This window comes from Hyla sarda, chromosome 8 (assembly GCF_029499605.1).
Source record: "Hyla sarda isolate aHylSar1 chromosome 8, aHylSar1.hap1, whole genome shotgun sequence".
Lineage (NCBI taxonomy): Eukaryota > Metazoa > Chordata > Amphibia > Anura > Hylidae > Hyla > Hyla sarda.
In genome coordinates, this window is record NC_079196.1 from 223,311,995 (window position 1) to 223,331,748 (window position 19,754).

Below are 19,754 nucleotides of genomic sequence, written 5' to 3' on the forward strand. Positions count from 1 at the left end.
TCTACATTATGGAAGCACAGACATATATAAAAAGCACAATGGGGGGTATGTATCAATAATGGCGTCGCAATGTGTGATTTTATGTATGTTTTTTGCGCCAAATGGAGCGTAGTTGCGCCAAAATGATCAATTGTCGCACACAAGTTTTGTAATTTTGGCACAAATGCAGCCCTACAAAAGGCGCAGACTCCGGCCCCAGAATTCCAGGCAAAAATTTTTTGGCTGTGTGGCAGCAGCTGAAAAGTGTTAAATCTGACCTTTGAATTTTGCCAGGTTCACAAAGGTTAATCTTACACAGCCAGGTCCTTTTTTTTATGTTTAAAATTGTATATTAAAAAAAATCTGTTTTGAGATGTTCCTAAAGCATATTACAAAAAAAATTTAAAAAAATGATTGCGTAAAACATTTTAAGTTTACAATCTTAATGAGCATGATTGCGCCCAAAATTGCTCCAAAACAAAAAGTTGCAATTGAGGAATTTCACACCAAGGAATGATTTCAACAGATGTCACGACTTATACTGTCAAATCAGTGATAATGTTCTAAACCAGTTGGTGCAACTGATTGTTGCAAAAAGTAACATATAAAGAAAATTGCGACAAATCACTATAAAAAAAAACAGTTTAAAATACTTCTCGCGGGCGTCCGTCATTAACCCCTCAGGTGCCGGGATCAATACAGATCCCGGCATCTGCGGCAGTGCGCGATTTGAATGAATGATCGGATTGCCCGCAGCGCTGCTGCGGGGATCCGATCATTCATAACGCCGCACGGAGGTCCCCTCTCCTTCCTCCGTGCGGCTCCCGGCGTCTCCTGCTCTGGTCTGTGATCGAGCAGACGATCGCCGATAACACTGATCTGTTCTATGTCCTATACATAGAACAGATCAGTATTAGCAATCATGGTATTGCTATGAGTAGTCCCCTATGGGGACTATTCAAGTGTAAAAAAAAATGTTAAAAAATGTAAAAGTAAAAGTTAAAAAAAAGTGAAAAATCCCCTCCCCCAATAAAAAAGTAAAACGTCCGTTTTTTCCTATTTTACCCCCAAAAAGCGTAAATTTTTTTTTTATAGACATATTTGGTATTGCCGCGTGCATAAATGTCCGAACTATTACAATAAAATGTTAATGATCCCGTACGGTTAACGGCGTGAACGAAAAAAAAAAAAGTCCAAAATTCCTACTTTTTTAATACATTTTATTTAAAAAAAAATTATAAAAAATGTATTAAAAGTTTTTTATATGCAAATGTGGTATCAAAAAAAAGTACAGATCATGGCGCAAAAAATGAGCCCCCATACCACCGCTTATACGGAAAAATAAAAAATTTCTAGGTCATTATAAACGTACTAATTTGGTTTAAAAGTTTGCGATTTTTTTTAAGCGCAACAATAATATAAAAGTATGTAATAATGGGTATCATTTTAATCGTATTGACCCTCAGAATAAAGAACACACGTCATTTTTACCATAAATTGTACGGCGTGAAAACGAAACCTTCCAAAATTAGCAAAATTGCGTTTTTCGTTTTAATTTCCCCACAAAAATAGTGTTTTTTGGTTGTGCCATACATTTTATGATATAATGAGTTATGTCATTACAAAAGACAACTGGTCGCGCAAAAAACAAGCCCTCATACTAGTCTGTGGATGAAAATATAAAAGAGTTATGATTTTTAGAAGGCGAGGAGGAAAAAATGAAAACGTAAAAATTAAATTGTCTGAGTCCTTAAGGCCAAAATGGGCTGAGTCCTTAAGGGGTTAAAGGGGTACTCCGGTGGAAAACTTTTTTTTTTTTTTTTAATCAAATGGTGCCAGAAAGTTAAACAGATTTGTAAATTACTTCTATTAAAAAATCTTTACCCTTCCAGTACTTATTAGCTGCTGAATACTACAGAGGAAATTCTTTTCTTTTTGGAACACAGTGCTTTCTGCTGACATCATGACCACAGTGCTCTCTGCTGACATCTCTGTCCATTTTAGAAACTGTCCAGAGCAGCATATGTTTTCTATGGGGGATTTTCTCCTACTCTGGACAGTTCTTAAAATGGACAGAGGTGTCAGCAGAGAGCACTGTGGTCATGATGTCAGCAGAGAACTCTGTGTTCCAAAAAGAAAATAATTTCCTCTGTAGTATTCAGCAGCTAATAAGTACTCGAAGGATTAAGATTTTTTAATAGAAGTAATTTACAAATTTGTTTAACTTTCTGGCACCAGTTGATTTAAGAAAAAAGTTTTCCACCGGAGTACCCCTTTAAAGACAGAACAGGTATGAATGAGATTTAGCACTGTCTAATACCTAGATCATAGTAAAGCTGGGTGGAAATATTCCCATATACATATAAACACCAGCAAAAGTGCTATTCAAACATATGTGAAGATAGGGTAGACCTACAATAATGTTCATACATAACAAGAACTAGAAATAATTACATGATATTATTCACTTTGTAAAAGTTTTAGTGTAAAACATTTTGCTCACCTCTCATCATGGCCTTCCCTGTACTCCGCTCTATTGGATTCTTAAGGCTGGGATGTAAAACTCTGCATATAAATTCGAGGTCATCCGACTGGGATTGAGCTGTGAATGATAATGAAGCTGAGCAGGAGCAGGAGTTATCAGCTGCTCTCTCTGGTGCACAAGTGATATTGTATTTTCCACCCGTACACTGTGTTATAGATGTTCCCTTCTTCTCATACCAGGTCACTGTCAGGTTATTTGGGAAAAATGCTGAGATTTTGCAGGTGACTGTGGTCTCTTTGCCCATTTGCAGAATCAGAGGAGTCATGTCCAGAATTCTTGGACACCACGGAAAATCTGGAAAATATTAGTGTTGAGGTATTAGTGTAGTAGGACGTCCTCTATATTAAAGGAAAACTGTCACATGTTTGCTCCACAGGTAATGATGGATAGTGTGGGAGACGCTGTTTCCTATTCTTACCTTGGCTGGATCCGTCCGCAATTTTAGTTTTATTATATCTGGAAATGTGGCTGTAACTGGCACAGGCGGGGTTTCTGTAGCTTAACTGGCACTGACGTCAGCGCCGCCCATCCGCAGCGCCGCTTCTGAATATTCATCTCCCCTCCCTCCAGCTGTCCCTCCCTTCGCAGCTTCTAACTGGTCTTCACTGCGCATGTCAGGAAGCGGAGCAGTGAAGACCAGTTAGGAGCGGCGAAGTGAGGGACAGCTGGAGGGAGGGGAGATGAATATTCATGAGCGGCGCTGCGGACGGGCGGCGCTGACGTCAGTGCCAGTTAAGCTACAGAAACCCTGCCTGTGCCAGTTACAGCCACATCTCCAGATGTAATAAAACTAAAATTGCGAGCGAACGGCCCAAGGTAGGAATAGGAATCAGCGTCTCCCGCACTATCCATCATTACCTGTGGTTAGTGCGGAGTGATCATGTGACAGTTTTCCTTGTGTTTGGGAGATGACATGATTTGCTTATTTCGAAAGTTTGACAATACACAGCCATCTAGCTATATAAGAATATAACAGTCCACTGTTCTCTAACCACTAAACATTAGATCCTTGTCTCACCTGGATGTCCTAGAAACATCTCTCTGAATTCTTCTATGTCCATTGTCTCATGTCTCCATGTCACTTTTATTCTAAAATCTTTTTCTTCAAAGAGATTCCCCGGGATTATACACTTTGTATTAATGGAGAATGCCCCATCAGGGTTGTCAGTGACTGTTTCTTGTGATGACTTCTTCTCCAGGGATCGGCCATAGCTCCATGTGATTATTATGTCTTTGGGATAAAACTTTAGAAGTGATAAAGTTGCCATCACATCTCCGGAGTCACTGATGGATAGCTGGATGGGATGATCAATTGTTGGTTTTACTGATAAAAAGAGAAACAAAACATTACTAATGAAGTAGTCATTCCTTTCAATACATACAGAGTTTGCATTTAGGGACTGTGGATCCTTTATAAGATTTTTTTTAATAAAGATAATGCAGTAACACTATGTTAGGGTTCTCACCCTTCCTCCGTTCCACTAATTGCTTATCAGCAGACAGCAACACTTCAGCTGATACTAACAAGCATCTTGTTGTTGTAACTACCTGCTAATTAGCCAGCCCCTTCCCTGCTGGGCCCTGGCTATTTCAGACCAACTTTGCCATTGTAAGGTCTCTGATCTCCAAGCACATTCTTGCTGTTTGTGTGATACCGTGCATTATCCTGCAGAGAAGAACGATGATCCAGCACTTGAAAAACAATAGCTTTATTGAAGATCACTTAACACTCTAAAACCTACCATACCACAGACGCGTTTTGAGCGCATGCGCTCTTCCTCAACGAGGAAGGTGTGATTTGTACTGCACTATCATCCCTATCTGGTTTTGTTGTACCTGACACACTAATGCTATGAGATCTTAGTGAGGGATGTTTTCTTTTACTACATTTCTTCATTGTGTATATGGGACCCTTATGTGGATTTTGGTCAGGGACCATAACATACCCCACACTTGTAGCTGTCCTGTGCTCCTCTCTGCTGGCTGCTCCAGGCTTGGATGGGTCGCTCTACAGATGATCTCTGATCCTCGATCCTCCAGGGATGGGGTGAGCAGTAGACATGCTGTGCAGGTAAATGTCTTATCCCGCTGTTGCTGTGATCTTTGGGGGACTAACTTGTATTTCTCAGATGTTGTAATTATTTCCTCATTACCCATCACTTTCCTTATCCAATTCACAGTGAGATTATCAGGATAGAAACGGGAGATTGTGCACTGGAGCTGTGCCTGGCTGTTCAGCATCAGATTGGGGGTAACTATTTGCCCCAGTTCTGGAGAAGACATAAAAGCTACAAGAAGATTAAACAAAGAAAAAAGTTAGTTGGTCATCAAATTATACATGTTATGCACAAGTTTGTTAGGGACATGTGTTACAAAACGTGTTATGGATTTAACCATTGACAGTTTGACTCCCCACCGCTGTTCGGCTAAACAAAAGCAAAAATGGAGACAGAGCATGACAGTAAGGGAAGGCTTAAAGGGGTATTCCAGGAAAAATGTTTTTTTTTTTTATATCAACTGGCTCCAGAAAGTTAGACAGATTTGTAAATCACTTCTATAAAAAAAAAATCTTAATCCTTTCTATAATTATCAGCTGCTGAAGTTGAGCTGTTGTTTTCTCTCTGGCAACAGTGCTCTCTGCTGACATCTCTGCTTGTCTCGGGAACTGCACAGAGTAGAAGAGGTTTGCTATGGGGATTTGCTTCTAAACTGGGCGGTTCCCGAGACACGTGTCATCAGACAGCACTTAGACAGAAAGGAACAACTCAACTTCAGCAGCTCATAAGTACTGAAAGGATTAAGATTTTTTTAATAGAAGTAATTAACAAATCTGTTTAACTTTCTGGAGCCAGTTGATATATATAAAAAAGTTTTTTCCTGGATAACCCTTTTAAAAGGAATCTCCACTTTTCAAAGCTTAGTTCTGATACACATTTACCAGCATCCACTGTTAAATGGCAAGTTATTGTATCACACTGGGTTCAGTGTAAAAGAAAATTGCGAAAAAATTAAGCTCAGAGTGTGAATAACAAGGTATATAAAGAAGAGAAAGAGTTATCAGCTATTATTCTCTCTGGTGTACAGAACATATAAGAATTCATTTTTCTATTCCATAGCACCTTACAGAGCTTGTCATCAGTCGCATTGCTCCCTGTCCCCAAGATGGAAAATCTAGAATATATTAGTTTTAGATGTAGAAAATTATCATTTATATGTATGGTTAGGCCGTGTGTCAGGGACCGACCAGGGGAAAGGGAGAGTGAGCCCTAAACTGACCCTAAAACATCTCTCCCTGCCTACTTGCCCATCCACCCTAAACGCTGGATCAACAACTGGCACCGGTCCCTCCCTGAACTAAAATGCAGGGGCCTTAAAAAGACATACTAATAAACAGTCGGTCACAAACCAGAAACATAACAGGAACATAGAACTCTATAATAACTTTAATTTCAGAGAAATGTAGGAGAAAAAAAGAGGAGATACGGGGCGCTCTCTGGCATAGTAGGTTGGGTTCTTAGATGAAAAATAAGAAAAAGAAAGAGGGATGCCCACCACCAAACCTATGTAATGGTACTGACCTCTGGGAACTGTGTGTGGGGTATAGCACAGCTCTAAAGGAGTTACTGGTAAGTGGTGGGATGTTTCAGCTTGCTGCTTGGTGCCCCCTTGTCCGTCTCCCCAAACGGGGTACGGAAAAGACAATAATGGAGAGACAGTGCAGAAAATGCGGGGGTTCTGACCTCCGAGCACTACTGTGATGGTAAAATTATGCGAAGATGCCAAAGGTACACAGGAACTTTTTCATTATGAATAAAAGTAACAACTGGACAATGAGTTTTGGCGTGTTCTCACGCCTTCCTCAGGTCCATAAAGATAATTTTATGGTATCATGTATGGGTTTTTTCTGTGTGACAGCCAGCACACAGGAAAACCCATACAGGTCACCATAAAATTATTTTCTGCACTTCCTTTCCATTACTTAAAGTTCAGAGGACACAGATCAGTGAGCAGCACAGGGGATACTATAGACCAATGGTAAAGCACAGAGGAACACACTAGCTAAGAGATCATGTACTCTATGATCAGTGCAAACTCTATGATTCCAAAGATCTGAATAATGAACTAATAAGCAAATAGAGTTCAAAACACCAGTCAGAAAAACGGATGAGTCTGAACAGACTCCAGGTACAGACAGGAATATAGCATAATCCCCCAGAAAAACCTTCAGTAGACAAAGGGAATAATCGTAATCTCTCAGAAAACCTCCAGTAGACATGGAATCCCCATGGATAGGTAACAGGGATGCCTAGTTACAACTCAGAAAACAGATACAACAGGATATAATTATTTGAACACTGTTCACACTGAACACAAGACAGGAATAAAGCAATCCCCCAGAAAACCTGCAGTAGACAAAGGATTGTCCCAATGAATAGGTAACAGGGAAGCCAAGTTACAAAAACTCTAGTAGACACAAAGTCCCCATGGAGCGGTAACACAGTGGGAACAGATACATAGCAGAAAGGACAAACAAATCCTAAAACCGACTATACAAACACAGATTAAAATCTACTAAGAGCATGCAATCTAACCATGGGTACAAGCCCAGAACAAATATCAAAGATAAATGCAAGGCGCATGCTAAAACAGAGATAGTAGATTAAAAGCTCAAACAAGGAGTGTTTCACCCAAAGCTTCATAGTAGCATGTCCAGAATGTAAGTCTGTATGTAGACAGAGCTGATCTTATATAGACACACCCTAAGAGCAATTGGACAGAAAGCCAAAGGCTTTAACTATTCCCTGACCAGGAAACATAAAACTGTTCACACACAAGCAATCCCATAGCTGTGTGTGAACACAGACAAAGACAGACATGACACAGTGCAGCAATGTTATATCAGTTAAACCTGACAGATTAGCAGCTCACTGATCCCGACTGATAGTGTCTAACATCAGAAAACAATGGGGATATTAAAGGGGTGTTTTGGTTTGTTATGGTCACATCACATTTTATGTTTTTTTAGCACTATCTATATATATAAAACTCAATGTGTGTATGTGTGTGTGCATGTGTGTGTGTGCATTTCCAAACGGCTAAAGATATTAACATGAAACTTGGCACACATGTTACTTATATGTCAACAACAAACATAGGATATGTAATTTAACCCTTACCCACCCCAATTTGCATGGGTCGGGGTTTTTATTTAAAGTCCCATCCCATGGGAAATATATGTTACTGCATAACTTCCAAGCACCTGGAGATATTTCGACAATACTTGGTCACATGTTACTTATATGTCAAATAAAAATATATAATAGTTAACTTAACCCCTAACCTACCCCATATGTGAAGGATGGAGTTTTTGTTTCAAGTCCCCTGCATCTCCTGGTGAATGCGTCAGTCACTGGCAAGCCACATCCTCCCCGCATTCCGACCATGGATATAAGGTCGGAATATGAGGATGGGATATGAGGTTGAGATATGAGGACAGGATATGAGGTCAGAATTTGAGGAGGGGATTTGGGGTTGGGATATGAGGAGGGGATATGGGGTCAGGATTTAAGGACAGGATATGAGGACCAAAGCTTCCTCCTTTGTTGTTTTTCCTCCCCGACAAGGATAAGGTAGGAAAAACTGGGCAGTGCGGGGTACTCAGCTAGTATATAATAAAAGTCTTAAAGTAACAGCAATGGTGTCTATAAATCTCCAGTCACACCTACACAAATTGTCTTTGTTCTGGTTGGTCCATTCTCTGTAGGATGGGTGCCTCAGTTTTTGGTGTGTCACTGCAGCACGAAGCTTATATTCCTCTCTTTCATTGACTTTGTCTCTGAGGCTTTCGGTGGTGCTGGTCACATTAAAGGTGCCATCTTGGTTTTCTTGCATATTGTTTGTTGATTGCAGCTCTTTGGGGGTTTTGTTTGAAGGAGGTTGAAAGACTTCCCAGGATACCGAGATTTCTTTGGGATAAAAATGATCGATATTCAGACTGAAGCTACCGTCTGTGGACTGTGTGATAGTTCTAAACTTTGGATGTCCTGGAAGAATAATGGACATTTCCATTTATATTCACAATATACAGAGAAGTGAATGTGTAGAAAAACTTTTCAAATGGATTGTTAAATCAGAAATAACATTTACCACTATGGAAATTATTTACAAACGGGAATAACAAGGGTTCATCTGGATTCCTGAATTCTACCTTTGAAGCCAACATATTATGGACATTATTATGAGAAGGTACCCAATATATACCTATAACTTATCAAAGAGGGACAATTTTAGTAGTAAAAGAAAGCTTATGCGGTATGTTTATGATATTCTATCACATAGATAGTCTGCTAGGGAGAAGGGTTCTAAAAAAGGGACCAATGGACATTGTAAGTGTCAATGTTGATCCCAGATTCCACTTCAAATTAATCTAAAATTTAGGTCATGAATGTTCTGTACAGTCCTGGACTTATTCTAGTATGTAGCAGCCAGATGCCCGAAAGGACTGCTGGTAACACAGAACTAATACCATAAAAATAATGTCTTGTTACATGCGGACCTTTTTCAATGTGTGTGTCTATCTGGAGCATTAAAAATAATAAGGTTAGTAAGTCTCCCTTGGTGGCTCCGTAAGTAGTTCCCTGGGCGGGGATCTATACTTACCTATTCCCGTTGGCCGTGCTGTAATCACGCCCTCTTCACGTGATTGACAGCCCGTGTCATAGCTCTGCCAGGTCTGCTTAGAAAGGAGAGCGGTGATGGGGGCTGTCAGTCACCCTATGGGGGCGTGATTACAGCTGGAGAAGACAGGACTGGGTAATTATAGCTCCCCGCTCAGGGCACTACTTATAGGGCCGGCAGGGGAGACTTACTTATTACTTATGACTTCGTATCATCCTCACTATCCCTGCGGGCAGAAAAGTCTCCCGGGGATGAAGATTTTACTATATCACGCGTTATATATGGTAAAATCTGATGCTTCCCTTTAAGACTACAAGCCCCAAGAGGAATTCCTGTTTGCCAACACCAGTTCAGTATGGCCTAAAAACAGGCAAACTTATATCTAAATGCTTATGTTAGAAAGTAAGCTGAAGTTTTACATTACTTACGTTTCTGTTTGTATCTGTTCATATAAAAGCAAACGGTCCCAGTTACGAATAAAACAGACAGTAAAGCAGCAGCCAATACAACTAGGAGCTTATATTTTGCCGTAAAATCTGAATTAAAAGAAAAAAAAGGCATTAGAAGATGTTTATTACATATAATAGAAATGGTTCTGCAAGGGCTGGAATTCGCTTAGTTCTGTGTCATTTCATATCATTTCGAAGCAATTTCTTTCTCTCCTCTGGTAGCAGTAACTCAGGAGTGCACCTTGTTAAGATATAGAGGGGTTATTGTCACTTGGTTCTGGGTACAATTATTACCATATTTTCACCCACCTTTTCCAAGTACAGTCAGGCTCTTAGCCTGCGGGTGGAGCAGGGTTTCGTGTTCCACCACACAGGTGACCTCCATGCCCCAGTTCTTCTCGGTTGGCATAAAATGGAGGGCAGCTTCCAAGGCCGAGCTGTTAATTCTCTTTATTTCAGTTTTTTCCACAGATGTTCCGTTCAAAAGCCAGTTCACCACAATGGATTCTGGGTAAAACCCAGACACATAACAAACCAATATCTGTTCTACATTCTTCTTAAACAAGTGAGGAAGAATGTGAATAATTGGCGCAGCTGCAAATGAAGTAAATTATAATTATTACTTGATATTCTATGGAGTAGTTGTGTTATGAGGAGTTCATGGACAAAACCTTTTAGCAGATTAAATTTTTAGGCTTTATTTATGGTTACAAACAATTAACTTAGTAACTTTGTGTTCTAGTTCTGGGCACTGGTTCCTGGAAAGGGTGTTCTGGAGGTACAAAGATGTAGAACTAATAAGGGGCACGGCGCATCTTAGTTATGTAGGAAGACTAAAAGAGTTATACTTGTTTATAACAGGGGGGCTCCAACCAATGGGACCCTCTGCGTTCTCCAGTACGGCGCTCCGGTTCTCCATGTGAAGGGAGCAGGGATCGACACGCGCCCCTCTATTCATCTCTATGGGAGAGCCAGAGATACACAAGAACACCAGCACTGGGGGTCCCTCCGCTGTATCAGATAGTTATCCCCTATCTATTGGATTGAGGATACATTTTCCTACATGGGACTATTCAACTGTCACTAAGGCTGGGTTCACACTACGGTTTGTAATTACGGTTCCCGTATACGGCTGGGAGGAGGGGTGGGCGGGGCTTAATCGCGGTGCCCGCACTCAGCCATTTAGGGAACCGTAGTGAACATATGTCTATGAGCCGACCGGAGTGAACCGCAGCCTCCGGTCGGCTGCTTTTTCGGCCGTATGCGGTTTCCCTGACCGCAGGCAAAAACGTGGTCCTCTCATAGACATATATTAACTACGGTTCCCGAATACGGCTGAGTGCGGGCGCCGCGATTAAGCCCCGCCCACCCCTCCTCCCAGCCGTATACGGGAACCGTAATGACAAACCGTAGTGTGAACCCAGCCTAAGAATATGCTTGTGAAGCTGCATACACCATACACTAGAACTTGTCTAAGGCTGGGTTCACACTACGTTTTGTCCCATACGGGAGCGCATACGGCAGGGGGGAGCTAAAAGCTCGCGCTCCCGTATGTGACCGTATGCGCTCCCGTATGTCATTCATTTCAATGAGCCGACCGGAGTGAAACGTTCGGTCCGGTCGGCTCATTTTTGCGCCGTATGCGCTTTTACAACCGGACCTAAAACTGTGGTCAACCACGGTTTTAGGTCCGGTTGTAAAAGCGCATACGGCGCAAAAATGAGCCGACCGGACCGAACGTTTCACTCCGGCCGTCTCAATGAAATGAATGACATACGGGAGCGCATACGGTCACATACGGGAGCGCGAGCTTTTAGCTCCCCCCTGCCGTATGCGCTCCCGTATGGGACAAAACGTAGTGTGAACCCAGCCTAAGCCTGTTTTGAAGCCCTCAGCTGTGACCAGTTCCTGAGGTAGACTGTCCACAGACTGAACCTTTTTTCTTCAGGTGGAGGGAGTACCCCCTAGTCTTTTTACCTGGAACAGATTTGCCTATATTTTTTTCTATATATTTTTTTACTTTTATAGTTAAATTAATCATGTTCCACCTTAAAGTGCAACTGTCCCCAAGAATATGTTGGTGAAGCTGAACACTCCGTGCACTAGGGTTTCACAAACATATTCTAGCCATATATTTATAGCTACACTCTGCTTTTTTATTCTTACAAATTTAAGCTTTTTAAACAGAGCTAGACAGGGCCGCTGCAGGCAGGTGAGGCCTGACTGTCAATCAACTAAGCGACATAGGCCCAGAGCAGAGCTGACCCAGGGCTCCACCTCTTCGACTCCCCAAAAGGCTTGTAAAACTGAAATATGTAAGTATAAAGAAGTCACACATAACTGAAAATATATGCCTAGAATATGCTTGTGTTATAGACTAAAATACACATATGTAAATTACCTTCTTAGGTGCACTTAAAGGAGATCTGCAGCCCTAGACAGTTATCCCCTATCCAGGATAAGGGATAAGTGTCTGATCATGGGGGCCGGACGCTGGGACCCCCGAAATCTCCTGTATGGGGCTCCGGCTCTGCCGTGGCTCTCACGTACAGGAGGCGTGACGCCGCGGCCAACACGCCCACTCCATATATCCCTATGGGAGAGGTGGAGCGTTTGTGCATCCCCACCTTTCCTATAGAGCTGTATGGGGGAGGGGGGCGTGTCATCACCCTCAGTGAGGTCGATGACACGCACATTAGTCGCGCAGAGCTACGGCAATTCCGGGTCCCCATACGGGAGATCGCGGGGGTCCAGTAGATATGGGATAAGTGTCTAAGACTGCAGTATTCCTTTAAGGTGTACCCATGCCCCTTGGTGCACAGTAATGCCCGCCCGCACCGGCCCTTGTCTACACCCCCTTCATAAATATTCAGTTCTTGTACTACAGCATGTAGCCAATACATTCTGTGACATCACCAGCACGGACGGCCCCTACCACCAGCACGAATGCACCGATTCCCCCCACTAAACCTGGAAGCGGGGAGTGTGTTATAAAATGAAGAAACTGGGAAGTTGTTCAGTAGCTATAAAAATAAAATGTAATCTCAGCTCCAATCCAGGTCTATTCTTCATCTTTCATTACCTCCATAGAAGAGCTGGAATATTTCCCGGTGCGGTTGCTGTAGAGATTCATGTTGGACTCTACAGGAGAAGTTCTGATCCCGGTCCTCCTCAGTGGGTATGATCCTCACAGAGCTGTTCACATTATATACTCCATCGTGATTTCTCCTGGGATTCTCCACAGTCACATTAGTCAGCATCTCTGCGCCCCTGAACCATCTAATATCAATGTCCACAGGGTAGAATCCGGTGACGGTGCAGTGCAGAATGTTCTCCCTATTCATTACAACAGTCTTACCTGTGATTGTCACCAGTGGGGGCGCTAAAACAAAAGAAAACAGAAGAAATATATTACAGTACATCACATATACAGGATGTCATGTAAAGAAATGACCGGATACAAAACCTCCCCAACTAAACGAATGATAAAGCTCAGGCGGGGGGTTTGGGGGGGATATGAATATGTGATACAGTCCTAACCTCAATTACCGAGGGGTTATTATTTTAGAGGACTTAAAGGAAGGCAGGCAATGCTTTTGGTTCTTATCTGCCGACACATTCTATGTTTCTATAATTTATATGTTCTAATGGTTGGCTAAAAAAGATAACAAAATACAAGTTTAACCCCCTAAGGACACAGCCTGTTTGGGCCTTAAAGGGGTACTCCGGTGGAAAACATTTTTTAAAAAATCAACTGGTGCCAGAAAGTTAAACAGTAAATTACTTCTATTTACTAGAAGGCAAACCAGAGCAGCACACCACCAGAGCTGCCGAGAGGCAGGTGGGGGGACCTCCGGCGGCTATCCTGACTGTTTGAACCCCCGCAGATTCGCCGAGAGTAGTCTGATCAGTCGCCCACAGCACCACTAATGCGGCAGATGCCATGATCCGTATTCATCACGGCATCTGAGGGGTTAATGGCGGACATCAGCATGATCGCTGATACCAGCCGGGTCCTGCCGTGCATAAATTGAGCACTGCTCCGATGCTCGCGTCATGTACAGGTCGTAAATGTACGCCCTGGTGCGTCGAGGCCTACCCCATCAGGACGTACATTTACGTTCATTGTCCTTAAAGAGAACCTATCATCAAACCATATTTTCTAAACTAATTCATTTTATGTTCCCTAACTACTCCTTACACCCCTCCTGCCCTTAAAAAACTAATTCCGAGCTTTATAAAGTTCTGTATCATACCAATCCTCTTGCTCGCATTGTGTGAGCTCCCAGCAGGGAAAAGTAGGCACTCCCCAGCAGGCACAACGTCACTGAAGCCTGCGAGAGCTGTGTCGCCATTAGTGTTGAGCGGCATAGGCCATATTCGAATTCGCGAATATTCGCGAATATATGGACGAATATTCGTCATATTCGCGAATATTCGCATATTCGTCATATTCTTGTTTTATTTTCGCATATGCGAATATTCGCATGCGCGAAAATTAACATATGCGAAAATTTGCATATACAAACATTCGCATATGCGAAAATTAACATATGTAAATCTTCGCATATGCGAAAATTAGCACGCCGGTCTCACACAGTAGTATTACAGCCTTCTTTACACCACACAAGCTGGAAGCAGAGAGGGGTGATCACTGTGATGTGTACTGTGGAAAAAAAAAAAAAAATGAATATTCGTAATTACGAATATATAGCGCTATATTCGCGAATATTCGCGAATTCGCGAATATGCGATATTCGCGAATAAAATTCGAATTGCGAATATTCGCGAGCAACACTAGTCGCCATGCCCTGCACGCACTTCCTGGTCTCCTGCCAGGCCGGAAAGAGACCAAACTAACTGTTTGCTTGCGGCAGGAAACAGAACAGAGCCACTTGCCACTTTTTCAATCACATTAAAAACATATAAAGATTGAGAATTTTAACAGCAAGTAAATACTGTAGCAAAGTGTCTTAGAATTGCACAGGGAAACATATATTAAAAGTTTAGTTTAGGGACAGGTACTCTTTAGGGGGCTTAAGACTGTCTATTGTCTCTTCCTCTTGACATCGCTAAGGCTGGGTTCACACTACGTTTTCTCCCATACGGGAGCGCATACGGCAGGGGGAAGCTAAAACCTCGCGCTCCCGTATGCCTTTGTATGCGCTCCCGTATGTAATTCATTTCAATGAGACGGCCGGAGTGAAACGTTCGGTCCGGTCGGCTCATTTTTGCGCCGTATGCGCTTTTACAACCGGACCTAAAACTGTGGTCAACCACGGTTTGAGGTCCGGTCGTAAAAGCGCATACGGCGCAAAAATGAGCCGACCGGACCGAACGTTTCACTCCGGCCGGCTCATTGAAATGAATTACATACGGGAGCGCATACGAAGGCATACGGGAGCGCGAGGTTTTAGCTCCCCCCTGCCGTATGCGCTCCCGTATGGGAGAAAACGTAGTGTGAACCCACCCTAACACAGTACACAGAAGCTTTTTCTTTTAGCAAGATGTAGCGTTTAGATGACAGACATAACACAGAAATTATACAAGGATTGCTGAAGACATAGACCCTAGTGGGACTAAAACATAGACCATAGTGGGATAAAATGCTAAAAATATATATTTAAAAGTATAAATAATAACCCTTTCCTGCCTTTTTACTTAAAGCGTACTTGTCATTTGCAGAAACTGTTTATATAATGTAAATAATACATTATATGCATCATTGCAATATAAATTGGTTAAAAAATGTGTATATTTTTTGGTGTGAAGATGCTGTCTTGTCTCCGCAGCTATTGCCTATGTGTCTCTATGCTTGGATACAATACAGGAAGTGTGAGCAGGACAAGCAGGGCTTGAGTGTACAGAGCCCTGCTTGTCCTCAGTGCACAGAGCCCTTCTTGTCCTCAGTGTACAGAGCCCTGCTTCTCCTCAGTGTACAGAGCCCTGCTTGTCCTCAGTGTACAGAGCCCTGCTTGCCCTCAGTGTACAGAGCCCCACTTGTCCTCAGTGTACAGAGCCCTGCTTCTCCTCAGTGTACAGAGCCCTGCTTGTCCTCAGTGTACAGAGCCCTGCTTCTCCTCAGTGTACAGAGCCCTGCTTGTCCTCAGTGTACAGAGCCCTGCTTCTCCTCAGTGTACAGAGCCCTGCTTCTCCTCAGTGTACAGAGCCCTGCTTCTCCTCAGTGTACAGAGCCCTGCTTGTCCTCAGTGTACACAGCCCTGCTTGCCCTCAGTGTACACAGCCCTGCTTCTCTTCAGTGTACACAGCCCTGCTTGTTCTGAGTGTACACAGCCTTGCTTGTCCTCAGTGTACCGAGCCCTGCTTGTCCTCAGTGTACAGAGCCCTGCTTGTCTCAGTGCACAAAGTCCTGCTTGTCCTCAGTGTGCGGAGCCCTGCTTGTCCTCAGTGCACAGAGCCCTGCTTGTCCTCAGTGTACATAGCCCTGCTTGTCTTCACTGTACAGAGCCCTGCTTGTCCTAGGTGTACAGAGCCCTGCTTGTCCTCAGTGTACAGAGCCCTGCTTGTCCTCATTGTACAGAGCCCTGTTTGTCCTTGGTGTAAAGAGCCCTGCTTGTCCTAGGTGTACCGAGCCCTGCTTGTCCTCAGTGTACAGAGCCCTGCTTGTCCTCAGTGTACAGAACCCTGCTTGTCCTCAGTGTACACAACCCTGCTTGTCCTCAGTGCACAGAGTCCTGCTTGTCCTCAGTGTACAGAGCCCCGATTGTCCTCAGTGTACAAAGCCCTACTTGTCCTCAGTGTACAAAGCCTTGCTTGTCCTCAGTGTACAGAGCCCTGCTTGTCCTCAGTGTACAGAGCCCTGCTTGTCCTCGGTGTACAGAGCCCTGCTTGTCCTCGGTGTACAGAGCCCTGCTTGTCCTCAGTGTACAGAGCCCTGCTTGTCCTCATTGTACAGAGCCCTGCTTGTCCTCAGTGTACAGAGCCCTGCTTGTCCTGGCCTCACTTCCTGTATCTTCCTGTATGTTGTCCCAGTACAAGATACACACAGGCATTAGCTGTAGGGACAAGACAGCATTTTTTCAGCCAAAAATATGCACATTTTTTTAACTAATTTATATAACAAATATACACGTAAGGATATCATCTACATTATATAAAACTTTTTTTTTTTTTTTTGCAAAACATATAGCTGTGTCTATAAACAATGCTATGAAGTTATCACATGATTTAACCTGAATGATGAATACTAAAAAAAGAAAACTGTCTAGAGAGATTAGTAGAGGCCCAATGGCCATTTTACTGAGGATATCTACTTTCCATATTCTCTTTTATGGTCTATAGATGTCATAAGCTACGGTTGATCATGTGGAGAACAGTGAAAAGCGGGGACTCTTGTTCTAGAGGATTCCTCACAGGCATGTGTTACATCTCTTAAGTGATGATCATGGGGGTTTCTTTTATTTAACTGTTTATTTATTATTTTATCAATACAATTTTCAATTCAGTAAAATAGAAAAAATGAAAGAAAAATCTTGCAGCAGCAAGAATAGAGCATGGAGTTCATTGTCAGAACGTATACGCAATATCGTTACAAGAACCTTACATCTAAGTAGCTTTAAGATATTGCCATGTCACTATAGGAATTGAGTTGCAGGTTTATAGATTGTCTACAATGCATTTAAATCCGTGAGTGTGTATTAGGTAGGAACATAGCAATCTATATTATTTCTGTTAGATTCTAGAAACGGAATAAAGAAAATGAAAAGAAGAAGAAAAAGAAAGAAAAAAGAAAGAAAAGATAAAAATGATAAAAAATAAAGTACCTGTTTGATCAAGATGTGAAATATAGAATAAATCCCTGCCTATGCAACCTCTTCCGACTATCCACCCTTCAGTGTTGGTTTTCGTCTTCTATATATTCATCCCATTCCTTCCAAGTTTCGTAGAAATGAGAAAGCCTATTTTCAGTCATTGCGGATAGGTATTCCATCCGCCTAACTTCCAGAATCCTATTGGTTAGGGCTTGTACGGATGGAGGGGTAGGTTTTTTCCATTCTTTGGCTATCAAACACTTTGTGGCCGTGAGTATGGAATGAAATGATCTGAGTCAATTTTTTTTAATACCAGGGGGAGGTACATTTAAGAAATAATTGATTGGCTTCAGATGTATCTTCAGTTTCAGTATCTTCCCTACTAAAGACTGTACCTCCAGCCAAAAATGACGCAGGGAGGGACAATCCCAAAATATGTGCGGTAGTGTACCTAATTCCATATTACACCTCCAGCAACTAGAAGTATTTTGTGGATAAAGTTTGTTTAATACTTCCGGTGTGTGATACCACTGAAAGAGAATTTTGTATTGATTTTCTTTATGTATTACGCAGGAAGAAGACTTCGCTGCTCTATCCCATATGGTTTGCCATGTGGCTTTTGGAATTTCATAGCCCAAGTATTCTTCCCATTTTGTCATGTAGGGGTGTTTCCAATTATCTTGATACATGAAAGAATGTAAGATATTGTAAATGGAGGATATCAAACCTCTCGTGGTGGTCTCACCCCTACACAACAACTCAAAGGATGTTGGTTTAGAGAAAGCAGCTTCAGGTGAGCCTAACCCGGCATGTGAAGTAGACTTGTGCACTAGAAAAATTTTCGTTTAATTTCGTTTCGTTTTTTCGTTTTGGAAAAAAATTTCGGTTCGGCAATATTTTCGGTTTAGATTTTTCGGATACATTCGGTATTCGGGTATTCGTGTTGTTTTTTTCGGATACATTCGGTATTCGGGTACATTCGGTAAATCTTTTTAGTTTTTTTGGACTTTAGCGATCCTAATAGATAATGGAGATACCTTTTTTATTAAAATTTCGCAGGGTATCATAAAAAATCATAATAAAAAAGATACAGTGGTGATGGAAAAAATTGTATCTAATGAAATGTATCTTTTTTATTATGAAATGTTTATTCATTTTTAAACAGGGATCAATTTATGTGAGCGGGTAAAGCACTAAAAATGTAGCCGACAATAATGAAAATGTAGTGTGTGCGTGTTTTTCACTTTTTTTTTTAAACATTTTTTAGGTAGTACTACTACTCCCAGCATGGAACACACTCTTCCATGATGGGAGTAGTAGTTACCTGTACTAATTGACAGATTGCAGGGCTCCCTTGCGATCCTCTTGTATAATGTATAGATGCGCCGGCTGCTCTTCTATGGTCCCCTGCACTCACGTATATGTACACATATTCATATTTCCCGCAGAGCTGTGATTGGCCAGATGGTTCCAGCCAATCACAGCTCTCTGTGAGAAATAGGAATATGTGTATATATACGGCCGTGCAGGGGACCATAGGAGAGCGGCCGCCGCATTCATACATTATACTGGAGGATCGCAGCGGGCGTCAGGAGTGATACCCGCAGTGATCTTCCCTTTACTACAAGTACTACCACTCCCAACATGGAGTACACTCTGCTCCATGCTGGGAGCTGTAGTACCTGTATTAATAGACAGATCGCAGCGGGTGTCAGAAGTTACACTCGCTGCCATATGTCTATTAATGCAGGTACTACAGCTCCCAGCATGGAGCAGAGTGTGCTCCATGTTGGGAGTATTAGTACCTGCAGTAAGGGACAGATCCCAGGGATGTCACTCCTCCTGACACCCGCTGCGATCGTCCTTATGTGAATGTCGGGATCAGCTGTTCTCAGGGCTACAGAGCCAGGAGAACAGCTGACGCTGAGCCAACATCGTATATCTACTGCCCAGCAAGAACTTACAGTGAGCTTGCAATGTCTATACAGTATACACATTGCTGGCTCACTTAACCCCTTGCTGAGCTGTGCGCTATGCGCAAGCCCAGCAAGGGAAGAGTTAACTTACACTGCTGGACAGTGTAGGTTAACCCTTTGGGCAGTATACACTATATACAGCTATCTATAGATAGCTGTATACAGTGTATACAGAAGACGAAGTCCAGCTTACTTCCCTCGAGTCCCGGGCCGGGTTCGTGTAGCTCCGCCCCCTAGTGGTGACGTCATTAGGGGGCGGAGCTACAGAAGGGAACAAGGCTAGTTTATTTGAAGCTCTGTTCACATTGTACGTTTTGTATAATGTGAACAGACCCTTCTGGCAGTGTCTACCCAG

General features: G+C 42.5%; 1 protein-coding gene across 4 annotated transcripts in view; it reads right to left on the reverse strand.

Annotated features, from left to right (window-relative positions):
* Positions 1-19,754, reverse strand: part of LOC130284114 (uncharacterized) — an 83,490-nt gene that overhangs the window by 53,651 nt on the left and 10,085 nt on the right. For 2 of the 4 annotated variants that reach the window (XM_056534132.1, XM_056534133.1), the window contains exons 3-9: positions 12,734-13,033; positions 9,961-10,245; positions 9,631-9,738; positions 8,251-8,568; positions 4,471-4,812; positions 3,543-3,848; positions 2,483-2,818 (exon numbers count right to left, since the gene is read on the reverse strand). In XM_056534132.1, the coding sequence (XP_056390107.1) occupies positions 2,483-2,818; positions 3,543-3,848; positions 4,471-4,812; positions 8,251-8,568; positions 9,631-9,738; positions 9,961-10,245; positions 12,734-13,033 (1,995 nt within the window). Of the gene's footprint in view, positions 1-2,482; positions 2,819-3,542; positions 3,849-4,470; positions 4,813-8,250; positions 8,569-9,630; positions 9,739-9,960; positions 10,246-12,733; positions 13,034-17,435; positions 17,567-19,754 lie in introns of those variants that run through there. The other 2 variants (XM_056534135.1, XM_056534134.1) reach the window with 2 other exon arrangements.